We start from the raw sequence: 17,742 nt of genomic DNA on the forward strand, positions 1-17,742 counted from the left end.
CTAAGCTCATTGCAAGTCGATGGCAGTGTTGCTGAGAACAATGTTGTGCAGTGTTGTCAATATTTCATTCTGCAAGGCCACAGTCTCTAGAATTGGCTAGAAAACCTTAATGAGAATGAAATGCTGTCTATTGACTCAGGCAGCCGGAGTGTCAAGAGAGTCGGCTACACTAGACCTCACTCAGTTAGGCTGCGCTCCCAGAATGCAAAATGTCTTATTTTCTGCCCCACCATTTCTTTTTTTCTTCAATATGTCCCTCTGTTATGTCTCACACACTCACTTGCTCACTTCCACTCACCACAAGCGTTTTGTACGAGGAGGCAAGGGAGGTAGTGCCTCCTCAGAAAACTTGACGATGAGACGATAATTAACAATGCAGTAAACTAGATTAAAACTGTACTAGATTAGAACAGTTAATAGTAACAGATAAAGCTGCTGTATTATTATAGCAATGTAAATATTTAATACACTATGTTTCAAAAGTTCAACATTTTCATGTTTCACATTCAAAAGTTTCGGGTCAATACGATGTTTTTTTTAAAGAAATTGATACTTTTATTAAGCAAGGACACATTAAATTGATCGAGAGTGACAGTAAAGACATCCATTATGTTACAAATTAATTCTATTTCAAATAAATTATGTTCTTTTTAACTTTCAGTATCCTGAAAAAAAATATATATAAAAAAACTATACTATATTTTCAACATTGATGATAAGAAATGTTCTTGAGCAGCAAATCAGCATATTAGAATGATTTCTGAAGGATCATGTGACGCTGAAGGTAAATTTAATTTATTGTAAGGTAAATAATGCGAACGTGCACTTAAACGGAACATACATTTATGTTACATTTTGGAGATTTTACCTGTTCATTTCAGTAGCCCAACGCACATCTGTGCCACCAATCTTTCCTCTCAAACTCCATTCATTCTGTTCACCTCTAGAGTATCAAAGTCATCTGATATTTTTCTGGAGTATAAATCCCTAGTCCCCTTTATTGGACTTACTAGGTGAGCACTGTGACCTTCCAGTCCCAGGCTGTGGAGCTGAGAGGTGTGACAGGCAGTGGCTCCTCTGTGCAGTTTTAATTAACACTGGCACTGGGAGATTGATGGAAAGAAGACGCGGGTTGTCGGCATGGCTTTGCCTCTGGCAGGGGGTGGCAATTAAAACTCCGTGGCGGCACAAGCAACAGGATGAAGAGACAATGTGGGGAGAAGAGGAGAGAGCAGGATTAGGAGACCAATAGAATGTCACCTGCCTTAGACTTATGTGTTTGTGAGGATGACAAGATGTATATCGCTGCAGAAGGAGTACTTTTGAATGAAGTGTATTTTGTGATGTGATTAAAAATGTTGTTTTGGAATAGCATGTTTATTTTACTCTGGATGCACATAAATGCATTCTGCGAGAATTTCAAAATGAAAGTGAATGTGAATTATGCACTTCTCTTATTACTGTGATGTAAAGATTTAAATAAGACACTCTGGGTTGGATATCACCTGGAGATGCCAGACCTCCTGCTGCTAAAGGATCTGTGTGGGAAGGAGAGAGGCTAATTTTGTGTGATAACTTCCTTTCTTATTCTCTCACGGTGAGAAAGCGAATGCTCAGACTGATCATGTGCTCTACAGGAAGTGAAGGAAATCTAATGCATTAGATGTCATTACATAGAGTTCACAGATCAGCTGGCTTGAATTCAGAGAGATGCTTTAAAGGTGCAGTTCAGACTATTTAAAGGTAGTGTTTTGAATGTTAACATTCTTCCTCCTATCCAGGTTTAATGTGCATAGACGGCTGTAAGTAAGTCATGCGTGGGTTGAGTCTCCTGAAAAGTGTCACTGGGTGCTTCTCATTTCTTAATTGTGCATACTTGTTTCCTGTCCTTGTGTCTTAGCTGTTCCCTTTTAAGATGCAAGTGTGCACGGATGAAATGCGAGGAGGGAAGGACTGAAATGAGATGTATTTGTAAAATTAGAGGTGCACCGATGCCGAAACATCATGCAAGTTTTAAAGTCAGCATGAAATGGAAATCTATTTTCTAAATGCATGTTATTGCTCTTATTGTGAACAGTTCATTCATGCATATGTTGCAATAAGTTTAAAAAAAAAAAAAAAGCTCCTAATTTTTAATTAAAATGTTGATCTTCCAGTGAAATTACTGACTTCTCTCTGGTCACATATGCCAATCATTTAGTCCACTTAAAGCCGTCCATCTCTTACAGTCGATTGCAAACTCGCATTCAGATCTGCCTCCATTCAATCAACAACCAATGGATACCACAAAGTCCCTGTCATACTTTGTATTTAGACTTTAAAATTAATAAAAGTTGTGTTCATTTGTTAAGATTATCCTGATGAACAAGGTGTAACGGCCAGCACACTTGTGATTGACTCTAGAGGCTGTGGTCTTTAGCGTTCTTGTTAGTGCGACCACCTCCAATGCCAGAAATGCCAATTTGAACAGGATTCGGGAAAGAACCTCAAGCCGTAACTTGAACTCGGTTCCAGCTGGCTAATTGCTCATTTCTGGGTTGGCCTACAAAAATATTTCATTATTGCAATGTTCTATACAGAAGAAAATATCTGTAGCTACTCCTGTTACATCGTGGCTTAAAGGTGCAATAGGACATTTTCAGAGAGGTTAGCGAGTAAGGTTAGCGAGTTAGCTTTCAAATCAAATCTCACTCTCCCTTCAGAGTGTCTCCAAAGCCACGCCTCCTCCAAAGATGGTGTTAAACTACCTCATGTGTCAAAGCACATAACATTACAATAATAATGAACGTAAACAACTTAGAGTCTTTGTACCTGACTGCTGCAGATTCATTTCGGTGTTGATACCATTGACATGGAAATGCATAATTCTGAGTCTGACTGAACAGCTCTGGTTAGAACGTCATGGGTTGCCATCTCTTAATTACGTTAGTTATGGCGTGAACGCAGCATAAGCTTGTTGTTTTGGAGGAAATGTAAAAGATGGCAGCTGTTTATTTGCGGTACTCCATGACCGACGTCTGTCTGTACTCTCCATAGCATGAAACTCACTGATGACGTATATTGTCTGCACGAACAGGGTGCGCAAGGGTATGTAAAGACATACATTGACAGGCAGGTAGGACATCATATTATTTCATTCGGACCGAATATAATGATTGGATGAACATTTTATGGTCCTGCGCCTTCCACAGATGATATATATTTATTTAAATACATTTAGACCATTTAACACAGTGATTGCCATTGGGATATGAGAAAACTTTCAACCAATATAACAAAAAATGTTTCTCTAGAAAATCACCTATTGCACCTTTACCTGAGTGAAGTTGCTCATAGAGTGATGCACCAATTTTGAAATTCTGACAAATACTGGTAAGCCAAACTTATAAATGGCTGATATTATAAATCTAAAAATACTTTGTTTAAAAAAAAGAAAAAGAATTAAAACATAACACTAGTTGCGAGTATATTTAGTCATCACAACATAATAATGCACAGTATGAAAAATGAGTAGATATATTTATTTTAAAATGTACAATAAAACTCTACAAGCTTTTGTTCTTCTTAGGCTTCGCATCGTCACAGCATTTAGAGAATTGATGAATCTCTCATGATGCCGGACTTCGATTGATTTCTGGGTCACGGGCTGGAGGACGGAGGAGCAAGAAATGCGGAAGCATCAATTAGAGTATTGGAAGCAGTCACTGGGCCGCTATCAAAACATTGCTCTATGTATTTGAGCGGCCCAACTAGCACAACAAAGCACCATTGGTTTAACCAATGGCATGAGTTTGGGGGCAGGACTGTCTTTTTGTCTGGCCAATGGTTGATGTGGGTTGTGCTCAAGAAACCTGTCAAGAAACAGTTGCTGCGTCCGAAATCGAATACTTGTAGTGTATGAAATACAGTATACCAAATGTCCAAATACATAGTATTCAAAAAACAAGGGCAAAAAGGTGAGAAGTACCCAATTGACCTACTACTTCTGCCAAAATTCTGAAGTACACATTCGATTGACACTTTACTATCCAATGAGGCCACAGGAGAGGAGTTGTGAATGCTGGTGAAGCGGCGCAACTGACGCCGTAGGTCAAATGACAGTGACAACATGGCTGAATTTCATTCATAATACACACATTCATACTATATAGAACATACTTTTTTAACTACAAATGTAGTCAAGGTTTGGCTTGCCAGCATGGCTAAGATAGCCGCTGTTGGTGGATGCTGGAACTACAACATTATGGTTGCAAAATTTTCCTGTGACTCATCAGTTACTTTTGAAGATATGAAGATTTTATGTTTATTTATTATCCTAAAAGAGATTTTAAAAGCAAGATATAATGGCAAACTCTTCTTCATCTTTTTTTTTCAGTCCTTGTGGAGAGAACATGGTTGTATCTGAGTGCATTATGCTCTGACTTTTCCCTTGTGAGGATGGAGCATTCAGCATGTAGGCTAGTCTCCGCTAAACAAAGATTAGAGCAACCTCCAAGAGACCCTTAATGCTCAGTGAGTCTCGTAGGTGCATTTGGATTTAGTGGCACTAGCATGTTAAAAATCCTTAATTGGCAGCACTAATCTGTGTGTTTTGAACAACAAGCACTTCATTGAGCTGAGATGAGTGACAGGGTGATGTGGCATGACTCTTATTCTGGAGTTGGCCATTGATGTGAAAGCAGGATTAAACTCTGATAGAGGCTGTAAATCTGCTAATATGCTGCACAAGAACAAATTGCTTCTTAGGTTTATTAGATATTCAACTCTTTGATCTCTCATTTGTGAAGAGAGGGTTGATCTTTTTGTTTGAAACAGTACATTTGAATTCACATTTCGTCCACTTTGGGTAAAGCAGTACATAGTGATGTAAATAAAATATATAGAGAACAAAAACTACCATTCAAAAGTTTGGGGTCTGTAAGATTTGAATGTTTTTGACAGTCTCTAAGGCTGCATTCATTTGATCAAAAGTACAGTAAAAACAGCAATATTGTGAAATATTATTACAATTTAAAATAACTTGTAATATATTTTAAAATGTAATTTATTCCTGACATGGCAAAGCTGAATTTTTAGCATCATTACTCCAGTTTTCATTGAGATCTTTCAGTGTACCCCAGTGTAGCCCAGATTTTTAAATGACTTAAAGGGACAGTTCACTTTAAAATTAAACATTAACATAATATATTTGTTTTCTGTGCAACACAGAAGTTATTTAGCAGAATTGTTCGTATCGTATTGTTTTTCATACGATGAATGCAAATATGAATTCGAGCTGTCTAAGGTCTAAAAGGACAAGTTTCTTTCTTCTGTGGAGCACAGAATAAGGTATTTTGTTTTACATGTTTAAACTGTTTTTGCCCATATAATTGAAGTCAATGAGGTCCAAAACACATTGGATCCCATTGATTTTCATTGTACAGTGCATTTTTCAAAACATCTTTTGTGTTCCACAGAGGAAAGAAACAACATGAGGGTGATTAAAAGATGACAGCAATGTAATTTTCGGGTAACTGTCCCTTTAAGTGCTTTTAATTGAATGTACTGGCTTTGACACGTTCAACAGGCGTGACATCACTGTCCTGAGACTGGCTTCTTCTTTCAAGATTGTCAGTGAGGAAATGGCTTTTTTGAGGCAGGTCTGAAAAGGCCACAACCAGACCAATCTAGATAGTGTCTATCTGTGAGTTAATGCACACTTGGCATCAAAGAAAACCACAGACTACTAACCTGTGTCATTATCAGGAATTGTAATGTCTTATCTTTTTGGCACTGCAATTAACCCTACCTTGATTAACATCAATATCTCTCTTAGAGGACACAAAATCATTATATTAGATTACTTCAATCCATCACAATCCCCTTTTATTTGCTCATACCCATATTAAAAAGAAAAATGGATGTTCTGCTCACCCTTCTTCCTCTTGAAATGCAGAGCAGGTGGTGTGATTATGTCAGCTCTGATGTCTGCTGTCAGCTATAGCTTTAGTTCACACATTTCCAATATAATATAACAGTGTAAATAAATCCTACCCAAATCTGTCTGTCCCCTTGTCTAAATATTCACAGGTCTAAATGTTTCTAACAGGGTTTAATGGAATTCATTGAAATGTTAGACTGTTGTTATTCTCAAGTTCTCTGGCTGTCAGGGTGTGTACACACCAGCGCACTGTTGTGAGATGATGGAAAGAATTAAGAGGAAGTTTTTTTTTTTCACTGCATGGCAAATTCAGCTTGCTTGTATCTGTAAGGAAGTTCAACTCAGGTAAATTTGTGATATGTGTCACTTTAAGCTGAAATGAGTGCCTGATGAATCCCGTTGTGTCTACTGTAGGTGAAACACAGTTCACCCAAAAATGAAAATTCGGTCATCATTTACTCATCCTCATGTCGTTCCAAACCTGTATGACTTTCTTCTGTGGAAGATAAAAAGGTATATTTGATGACAGAATTTTAATTTTTTGAATGCACTATCCCTTTAAGCATTGATAAGTGTTTATGACATCAAGCAAATCAAAAGATTAAGGCAAAATGGTCACTTGTAAGGTTCCATGATGGTTAGGATGCTGCCTATGTAGGCAGAAGACATCAAGGCAGCTCATATATATATATATATATATATATATATGCAACTTATAGTTTTATATTATACTTGTATATTATACAACTATAATTATCTATAACCGAAAAGAGTACGCTCGATCGCAAAATAAATCTGCTAAATGCGTGCTAAAGGCACGAAGATATTAAGTTATAAACATTAACAACATGATTTTCTGTAAAGCTGCTTTGTATTGTGAAAAGCGCTATACAAATCATTTCAACTTGACAGGAACGGAGCCTGAATCTCCTCTTTGTATCAGAAAGTAGACCTAACAAGCTGTATTCAGACCATGTTCTCTTCAGCACTGTGTTCATGTGATTATGTCACTACTTCATTCACCAGAGGAGCCACAAATAAGAAGAGATGAGACACTGTTCACACAGCTTGCCAGAGGTCAGGGGTCACGGCCACTGCACAATCCAGAGCAAAAGTCAATTCCATTTCACCCTCAATTCTATTCACAGGAAAAGTAATTTAGTTGATCCAATCCCAAGCAAAGGAACGTCCTATTCCGAGTTCATTTTCAGGTAAAACCCTGATGTAGACAAGAATTGAATAGAACTTGTCACATTTTTATATTGAAGTGCTTCCTTGTGCTCTTGAAATGCAGTTTACTCTGTTAGTACTATATGTAAATTGCTGCTTAAATCACCTGCAAATTCAACAAGCCATCCATATAAATTTTCACAAAAACATCAACATCTAGCTTTTGAATGATTACATTTCCATTCACTATTCAGTTTAGATTTTTTTTTTTTTTGCTTTCCACTGAAAATTTCATCAAATTGAATGTGCAACCACGTAGCCGACAGACATTTTATGACTGTAAGCAAAGAGTGTGCTCCTTTAACAAGTATAAGACGGCTTTTGCTATTTGAACTCAAAGCATTTCCATATGTTTATCTCTTAGAGACTAACAACCCTCAGGATGTATTATAACCGGAGGAACATTTGTTAATCTACTGACGGGAGCACTGGCATAAAAATCATACCATGATGTTCTGGGCTTGTTTTTCGCTCCAGCTGAGGCTTAAAATGCTCTGCCTGGTATTTGACAACATTAAAGAGGGCATGTTTTGAGCAAAAAAGTCTTCAAAAGAGTGAAGCCTCTTTTAAACGGTCTCCTTTTTGAAAGCTCAAAAGATATAAACATGCTTAGCATGCAATACTTGAACAGTACATAGAGCGTTTTAAAAGAATCTTATTAACATTTGAGTATCTTGAGGCAGAGGAGAGCTAGATGGAGCAGAACTCAACAATCAAGCAGTGTAAGAGAGAGTTTCAGGCCATTCACTTGCTCACATGTTCTTTACCTTCCAATGATTTGCTGATCATGTACATGATTTTATGCTTTGCATATGTAAACAATTAGTTTTTCTGTCATGTTTTGAATGATTTTTTTGTGAATTATGCCGCCAAGGTAAAAGAGTTTTGTCAAAATTGGTAGAGTGTTTATCTTGGAAACGTCTGTTAAAATGGGTTAAAAATCATAAACGATAACAATCAATATCATTCTGCACCCTCTGCCATAATTGTGAGTCCCGGCTCACGGACCTTTCCTGATAACCCCCCCCCCCGGCCTCTCATAATAAAGGCAAAAAATACCAAAAAATAAATCTTAAAAAAAATAAATATATTTTATTTTTTTGCTGGGGTTGGTGTAAACGTTGGCAGTGCAAGTACAAATCTGAACTACTGGCCCGAATACTTATTGTTGAGCCCTATGGAGTGCAAACACAAAATTTGATGCTCGATAATGCATCTTAATACACGCTTACATCTGCAAGCTGATATGCTGAGTTTGACCATCAGCAGTGCAAATGTTCATGGCTCCAGTCACCACAGGCACTCACCAAAGGTGTGAGAGCTGTCTTTTTATAGAGACGCGTTAGTGTGTTGATTCATTCACACCTACAATGTAGACTCCTGGAGTCCTGGCACACTGGCTATGGGTCGGCCATTTGCCTTCGATCCAACATGCTGCAGAAAGTTGAACGTGAACACAATCTCAGTCCAAATGGGCCATAGTGCTGCATTACACTTAAAGGGATAGTTCAGCCAAAAATGAATTATGTCATCATTTACTCACCCTCAAGTTGTTCCAAACCTGTGTGAGTTTATTGCTGAACACAAAAGAAGGTATTTTGAAGAATGTCTGTAACCAAACAGTTGATGGACCCCATAGTATGTAATTTATTTGAAAGGGTTTTGTAGATTTTGTTCTTTCAAGCAGATAAGAGCTGTTCTTATAGGCTATAACTGTTACCTACAGTATTGTCACTGAGAAAGAAGGCCACTGAACAGATTTATCTTTACAAGACTTTGGCTAAACTGAACCTTCTTCTTTTTCAGCTTTCTTTTGCGGCCACAACTCCTGTCCTGGCAGACAGGAAAAAGTATCCAAATTTCTTCAGGACGGTCCCGTCGGACAATGCTGTAAACCCCGCTGTGGTGAAGTTTCTCAACTTCTACAACTGGAGCAGAGTGGGAACCCTGACCCAGGATGTCCAGCGCTTTTCTGAGGTATGTTGAGAAAAATAACCTGCCCTCTTTCTGAATGTATCTTGAATCATGATATTGTGAGTCAGTCTTCAAACTAAAATGTTAACAATGTTTGTAGAGAGTAGATATTATGTTTTATGTCCTTAATTATTAAATTAAAATAGTCACTTGGAATGACTAAATGAAAATATAGTGAATTTAGCACAATAGAAGTGAATGGAGCCAATCCGTAAACTTTAAAATACTGTTTTTAATAGTATAGCCACATGACAGATAATATGCATGTTAACTTATTTTAAGTGTTAATAAAATCCTTCACTCACCTTTTCTGTGTAAAGTATGGAAGCTTGTTTCTGCCACCAAATAAAAAATGAAATGTAATTGCTACTTTTTTTCTCACAATTGCGAGATATAACATCAGAATTGCGAGAAATAAAGTCAGAATTGCAGGATATAAACTTATAATTTCTAGAAATAAAGTCAGAATTGCGAGATATAGACTCACAATTCTGACTTTTTTCTCGCAATTCTGACTTTTTTTCTCAGAACTGAGATATAAACTCACAATTGCGAGTTATAAAGTCTAATTCTGAGGAAAAAAAGACTTTTTTTATAACTCTTTATAACTCGCGATTGTGAGTTTATATCTCAGTTCTGAGAAAAAAAGTCAGAATTGCGAGTTTATATCGCAATTTTGACTTTATAACACGCAATTGCGACTTTATATCATGCAGTTCTGACTTGATAGCTCGCGATTCTTACTTTGTAACTTGCAGTTGTGTTTATATCTCGCAATTTTGTTAATATCTCGCAATACTGACTTTATCACATAATTGCGACTTTATATAACACAATTCTGACTTGATAACTCGCAATTGTGAGTTTATATCACACAATTCTGAGGAAAAAAAAGTCAGAATTGGGAGATAAAAAGTTGCAATTACATTTTTTTATTTTTTATTTAGTGGCAGAAACAAGCTTCCATAATAAAGTTATAATATAGTTATATATATATTTTTTTTTTTGCCATAACAACTTAACACCTAAGACCTTAAAACAGCCGTAAAAATATCAAGAACAACTTGTATTAACAGAAGAATTATTTGAACCTGTTTTCATATAACATTTTTATATAAAATTATAAGTTAAAAACAAACAAAACAAAAACAAAGGTACATGTCTAAATTCTTTTTGTGGTGTTCAGCATTATTTGCCAACTTGTAATGAAGCAACCCGGTATATTCCTCTAACTGATGCCTTTTCATTGGGAAAATGAAGAATTGTAGAGATATAGAGATACTATATTGCTCCACATAACCAGCTTCACCTGCCCACCACGTTTTGGAAGAAATATAAGCCCTATTGTTTTCTGTTTGAGTGTGGGTGTATATCATTTTCCCTCTGTATGTCATATGAATAGAACCAGTAAGATTTCCCTGTGGAATTCAGTGTCGATCTCATTTCAATGACTGAGGTAGACGTAGATTGAACTGATTGGTTGAGACATTTATACATAACATGATCAGGAATTGTATCTTTTGTGTTTGTGTGTTTATTGTAAGCCTCTGGAAATTCCTTCCTCCAATGGGATATGTAGCAGAAACCCTCCAGGGGCAGAGAGACATTAGCGTCTCTTTCTCACACGAGTGCTCCATAGTAACCGTGTGCTGTCAGAGTTCAAAGTATTCCTCAGGTGATAGATCTTAAACCTGGATCATTATTACAGATCCACCTAGCCATGGATCAGTGGTACTGCTAGTGCTAGCAAATCCTGCTGCTCTGAGAACTATTACGCTGACACTGCAGTTTTATGTTGCTGGTAGAAACGTGTGGGGAAAAGGCCCACAGCGGACTGTTTCAAGCTGAAATGAATTATTCTTTCTTGTTCAAAAAATGAATTGAATTTTGTTGTTAGTTCACACCATATATTACTTTAGCTGATCTATCTGTGATGCTAGCTTACTTTATAGGACTTGTTTAAAAGTTATCTTAAACAATTTCTTTACAATTTATGAGACGAAGCTGACATATCATGCTTGTGACATAGAAAATAGCAGGTGAATTATGGAAAGAAGATATTCAAGTTAAAGGCTGACTTTGATTTTTGCCTCATTTTTAAAAATGTTTTAAAACTTTTTCTTTTACCAATGCAAATAGTGCTCCTGCTATTCTCAGACTCCCACTGAAGACATTCAAAATTAAGTAAAATGAAGCATGATTAATTTTGTAATTTAATTATTTTCAATAACTGTTCGGTAGTTTACTGTGTGAATAACAAATAACTAATAATTGTAATTATTTTTAGTCATTAGTTATTGATTTAAGTTATTGATAGTTTTAGCATTTTAATTTAAATCAGAGGTATATTATTTAATGTATTAATAATCCTTTTTTTTATTTAAATACTTTTATGTCATCCTGCAGCCCCCTTAAAAATTTGCTGAGGCCCCCTAGTGGTCCCTGGCCCCCAGGATGAGAACTAGTGATTAAAGCAGATCCAGAACAGCATTATAGTTGTGTGTGATATTATTTACACATTCATTTACTAAAATACTGAAATTTACTAAGAGTGATGCAATATGTATTCATTATTTATAGCTACATGCTGTAGATAAATAGTTTTGCCACATTTTTATTTCATTTTATGGGAAACCAGGTTTCTCATGCACTTTTAAACCAAGTGCCATATCTGTGATATCTTATTAAAGAGATTTTTTATATTAATATTATCCTTTTGTCAGCACATGTTGGTAATATTTAAAAGATACATACCTGTATTTTCTATTTTTCAAAAGTTTAATACACAAATCTGTATGAAACATGTTACAGTTTGAGGACAGATTAGTTGTAATGAGTGATAATGTCCTAATCTTTATTAAAAAAAGTCAAATATAATAGCTAATTTGTATTAAAGTGGACCAGTTATGCGCTTGATTTTGTATTTGGGGTCTACCAGAATAGGTTTTCATGTTTGAATGTTCAAAAAACACATTATTTTTCACATAATTGCAGCACCTCTCTTCCCAGTCTGTCTCTTCTGGTCTCTGTGAAGCCCCTCCTTCTGAAATGCACAATGTGCTCTGATTGGTCAGCTGGACCAGTGTGTTGTGATTGGTCAACCGCTTTGAGCGTGTTTCAGAAATGTCATGTTTTTTTGTTTTTTTTAAATAAATAAGTTAGTGAATAAGTAAATACATAAGTAAATATAAATAAATAAGCAATAACACTGTATCTGAATGAGCAAACAGCATTGTGTTCTTGCCTTTGGGGAGGTAAGGAGCTCCAGGGAGAGTTGTGCAAGGTGTAAATCCTTTTATCTTTGCCTCTGGATGGAGTTGCTGAACAGACGCTGAAGAAGAGCCTGATCCCATCACCAGCCTGCCTGAGGAGGGCACTGGAAGCCTGATTAGCATGCCAGTGTCACGCTCTCTCACCCTCAGCGGTGCCGTATCGCAGGATAGCTGCCTGCGCTGTGTGATGTGACATTTCAGGAGGAGGTGCATCTGTTGTGTCACACAAATTAGGAGGTGTGCGTCTAGAACCTCACTTGCTGGCCTTTTCTAGGAGACTTGGGTTGACTGCAGGTGTCACAGAGGATTAATAATATTCATCTCAAAAGCAGAAGTGCTTCAGTCTAATTGCATATATGGAAATCCTTCCTTTTATACAAGGAATAAACAAAGAGATTTTCATATGTGTGTGTGTGTGTTTTGTGCATGAATGCTCTGGTTTTCTCTCTCAGCTTGTTCCAGTGAAGTAATTTAGCACCTGTCCTGTCTGCTGCTTGATATCGGACACATTGCAGGAGGCTGTCAGTGTTTTGCCTGAGTGTCTATCAATAAGTGGATTAAGGGCTGTTGACACTACAGCATGAATCACACTCCAGTATGCTGTTTTACAGATTAAGACCCAATCCCCTTTTTATGTGGTAAAAGATTAGATGACTTGGGCCCCGATGAGGAATTAAACCCATTTGTCAGGCCTCGCACTTTGAGTAGGATTGTGTGCGTTTGTGTGTTTGTATGTATCTACATAAATTGCTGTGCATTTACAGTAGGTGTCTGTGGACTGAGGGCATTGTGGTTAAATTTCATTTTCGAAGGAAATGTCCCAAAGAAAATCGGTAAAGTCATACATTTGCGTCAATCATTTTTGTGCCAGACTGCTTCACAAACGAGAGTCTTTTCAATGACTCCAGTTCAAACATATAAGGCTGAACACCCCTACTGACAGTTTCTGACATTTTTAGTGTGTGAGATTGCCCTGTCCCACACTGGTATAGAGACAGAGAGACACGCGTCATAATAAGAAATCTACGCCCTCTGAGGGGGGAACAATCCAACCGTCTCCATTGACTTTGTATTGCATGAAGCTGCCTCCTTGTCATTTCTGACTTATAACAAAAAACAGAACAATGTCTAAAAGTTGCTATGTGACGAGGTGTACAGAAAACAAGCTAAAAAACCCAGAACCAAAAACACAGAAGTTTTTATAAGCTGTCGACCCACAAAAACGAGCGTTTAAGGACACAAAAGTGGATACAGGCAATTGATTGCCACGTGTCATATTACTCTGAGAACTACTCCCACTGGAGGGGAACGTAATCGGCGACAGGAAATATAATATATAAAACTGACATTTGGACATTTGACTTATCAGTGACAAAATGTTTACTGCACATGTAGGCATACTGAGGCATACTGACTGTCAGGATCCCACAATTTACCCATTCTTCCTGCTGATGCTTTACATCTTATTGCCTGTATCCACTTTTGTCTCCTTAAAGGCTGGCTTTTATGGTTTGGTAGCTTATAAATCTTAGTTCTGGGTTTTTTTAGCTTGTTTGCTGTACACCCTGTCACATAGCAGCATTTAGACATTTTTCTGTTTTTTGTTAAAAGTCAGAAATGACAAGGAGGCAGCCTCATGCAATACAAAGTCAATGGAGAGAGCTGGGCGTGGCCTAAATGCGCTCTGTCTCTATGGCCCTGTCCCAAATGGCACACTTCTATGCACTTTCGGTCTTGTGGACTTACAATGGCTGCCGCGTACGCGGACCGTAGGGTGTCCCATTTGTCAATTTTAGGCTTCAGAAGGGTGCTCGCGAGCGCCCCCTTTGCGGCCGATATGCGCCCTCGATGTGCACTTTTGCTGAGCCTGCACTGGTGCGAGCTCCGTGGCAGACTTCTTCCCGACAGTCAAAGCGACGTTACGTCACGAAAGTGCAGACTCGTAGGACGGCCGTGAGTGTTTAGGGTGCAATTTGGGACAGGGCCATTGCCGGAGCATGAGCTCTTGAAGCTCCGCCCTCTACTTGAAAGGGGACCGGGAGCAGCAGCTCATTTGCATTTAAAGGGACACATACACAAAAACGGCGCGTTTTTGCTCACACCCACAAAAGTGGCGATTTTAACATGCCATAAAAAATTATCTGTGTATAGAGTTCCAAAGATCGGCCGTTATCAGCCCCAAAGTGGAAAATGAAACCGTAACCGTACCAGCTGGCCCGTATCGGCACGGAATGGAACGGTTACGCAACAAGAACAGTTTGGTTCGACGGTAGAAAAGCGGCTTTATTTTACATCTTGTAAAAAGGGGCATAATAGGTCCCTTTTAAATGTGATCATATACACATTCTCTATATCTGAATTTCTGAAAGAATTTAATCCTTTGGTTACATCCCATTTGGGGTACAGCAGTAATTAAAAACAAATGTTTACACAGATATTTTGACTATCTTACTTGCATCAGACCAAAGGTTCTTCATCTCTCTCTTTCACTCTCTCTCTCTCTCTCTCTCTCTCTCTAAATGTGTGAAAATGAAGCGAGAAAGCGAGTGTTTTAAGCAGGTCACCATATGGTTTCTCTACTGTACATGCAATGTCCTCTTTTACACCAAGGTGCTCCATTAGTGACCTATTGGACACACTCCAGCAGCTTCAGTAATGGGGCTTTATTCAGGTGTATGTGTATGTGTGTGTGTGTGTGTGTGTGTGTGTGTATATGTGTGTGTGTGTGTAATGAAGTTTCTGCTTGTTTGATCACTGATTAAACATTCAGGCAACACAAGCACAATCGGCTGGCTCAGCCGAGCTAATTGCATTCCCTAAGGAGATGATCCAAGCACAAGTCATCCAATCCCCCTTTCACGGATTGGACCTCATGGGCAGTCCTATCTGTGCGCATCAGCTCGTGTGCGTGCGTTGGCCATTGTGTTGTGCTTTGTGCCTGTTCGCGTCTGTTTCAGTTTAAAGGCTCATTAAAACCTGTGCTATAAATAGATGCATATGTCCCCTCGGCTGCAGCGGTGCATTAAACGTGTTGGCTTTTTCTCGCTCTTCGCCTGCGTTGTGTCAGACCTATCCTGATGCGTTCGCTGTTCCTGGAGGACGTGGGAATCCCGACGCTACTGCACAATCCAGTATAGACTTGTCCACAGTTACATCAGGCTGAATGTGTCTTTCTCTCGCATCTGTCCTCCAGTACACAGGTGCATGAGGCCAGTGGGAATATTTCAATACAAAAATAACACATGGACAAAGATTAGTGCACATAGGACATCTGTCTTTGAGCATCAAGGGTCTCTTTTCTTGTCTTTGCTTGTTTTGAGCGTCCAGGGTTTCATGAAGAAGAAAAATGTGCATGTGTGTTTACTTAGCTATACTTTGGGGACAAGATTATCCCTAGAAGCTCCACTTGGGAATGTCCTCAAAGGTAAAATTATAAATATTTTTTGGGCTTAGGTGGGGTAGGCTAACATTATAAATAGGGTTATAATTAGTTGTATATAAGTCTATAGTGCGGACTATTATGGTATGTCCTCATTTAAACCAGGTGTTTAATAAAACGGTAATAATATCAAATTTGGTATATGTGATAATAAATATTGTTTTAAGTATATTTAATTCATATCTTAACATGAAGTTACCTTTGATGACCTTAAAAATACATTTTATAAAGTACTTTTTTTTGTCAGATCTTCTCATAGACATTCAGAGAAACCTGTTCCTGTTCTCACAAGTATGGCAATCACATGTAAGCAACCACCAGGAACATCCTAGCAACACCCTAGCAACTGCCTATAACACCATAGCAACCACAAATTTGCTCCAACCACGCTGACACTTTAGCAATGTGCTTAAAACCACTCAAAAAGGCTTTTCAAACTTTAAATAGTTAACCCTGGGTTATTCTAAATCCCGGGTAAACGGGATCCTGGGTTATCTTGCTTCACGTTTCACACTGCTCATAATTTCCCCGGTGTTAACCATTAATCCTGGGCATTCAAGCTGACATTTCACACTGTACATTCCTAAACCCTGGGTTAACGTTCTTATTTGCATATTTGCGGTGTCAGTGTCATTGGATGAACGCAGCACGCAAACAGTTTACATAAAATCCTCTTATTGCTGACTGTACTATCGAGTTTATACTGAATGGACATTTCGTACTATAAAGGTAAGAATTAAATGGTCTGTTCTTCACTAAAATAGTCGTGGTTTCTGTCAGAATTTGACTTTTTTCCTTTAAAACGATGAATTAACTGTTTATATACAATGCGCAGTATTTCCGTAACTGTCCAAATCATGCAAATATGAGTACGCGATTGGTTGTCTGTTGCTAGCTGTAACATTCACCGCATCGTTTCACACTGTACAAGTTTGGCACCGCAATGTGGGGTTAACACCGCAAAAGTTGTGCTAACACTGCTCTGGAGCAGGGTTTCATAACCCTGGGTAAAAAGCAGTGCTAACCCACTTCTAAATTACAAGTGTGAAATGTTCCTTTACCCAGGGTTAAAAGCGGTATTTAGAACGACGATAACCCAGGGTTAAGCACAGTGTGGAAAGCACTATAATATCTTAGCAACTGCATAGCAACACCCTGACAAATAATTCTAGTATTGTGTAAAAATGTAGTTAACATGATTCAAAATCAGACATGCCTAATAAAAACTAAACATTTCAAAAACAGCTCAATTGAAAAGAAATCTCTGAGCATCCCCTTCTACTCTAAGTTGAAATAATGTTAGTTTGCATCCTCAGTGCACATATACAGATGAAATTTGTCAGTGGCGGGTTACATTATCAGGCCACTGTCCTCTGTCAGACCTCATTGTGCCGTCAGCATCACAGAGAAGATCCCGGCTGACACTCACACACCTACCTATATATCTCCAAACGCAGCCAATCACAGACTCGTGGCGCTCGATCGCACGGGGACTTGAGCAGCGTAGAAAATGTGGCTGATGATGGACTGCTGTGGGTTTAGAAAAAGAGGGAAAAATAAGGCAGTGACACAACAAACTGTGACCCACGCTAGTCCTGTTAATTCATCATCTACAGGCCTGACAGCTCTAAAGAGAACATATTACTGCTTGGTTCATGATGACTGGTGGTTATCTGTGATGCTGTGAAGAAAAGGATCACTTGAAAGTGGGGAGTGTGGCTAATGCTGAGGCTAAAGCTGAAGCTAAAGCTAATGCTAATACCAATTAAATAAATTCAATCCAAAAATATGGTATTATTATTACTATTTTTTTTAGTATTAGTATTATTAGTTTTATTTAAGTACTTATATATATGATTATAGTGTTTATTAATATTTTGAATTTGCTTTCAATTTTATATTTTCTT

General features: G+C 38.0%; 1 protein-coding gene across 1 annotated transcript in view; it reads left to right on the forward strand.

The window, feature by feature from the left end:
• gabbr2 (gamma-aminobutyric acid (GABA) B receptor, 2) overlaps positions 1–17,742 on the forward strand; it is a 208,568-nt gene that overhangs the window by 110,219 nt on the left and 80,607 nt on the right. The window contains exon 3 of the mRNA XM_051871938.1: positions 8,957–9,127. Coding sequence (XP_051727898.1) covers positions 8,957–9,127 — 171 coding nt within the window. The remainder of the gene's footprint in view (positions 1–8,956; positions 9,128–17,742) is intronic.

The sequence above is a fragment of the Ctenopharyngodon idella genome, chromosome 19 (assembly GCF_019924925.1).
Source record: "Ctenopharyngodon idella isolate HZGC_01 chromosome 19, HZGC01, whole genome shotgun sequence".
NCBI classification, from domain to species: Eukaryota; Metazoa; Chordata; class Actinopteri; order Cypriniformes; family Xenocyprididae; genus Ctenopharyngodon; species Ctenopharyngodon idella.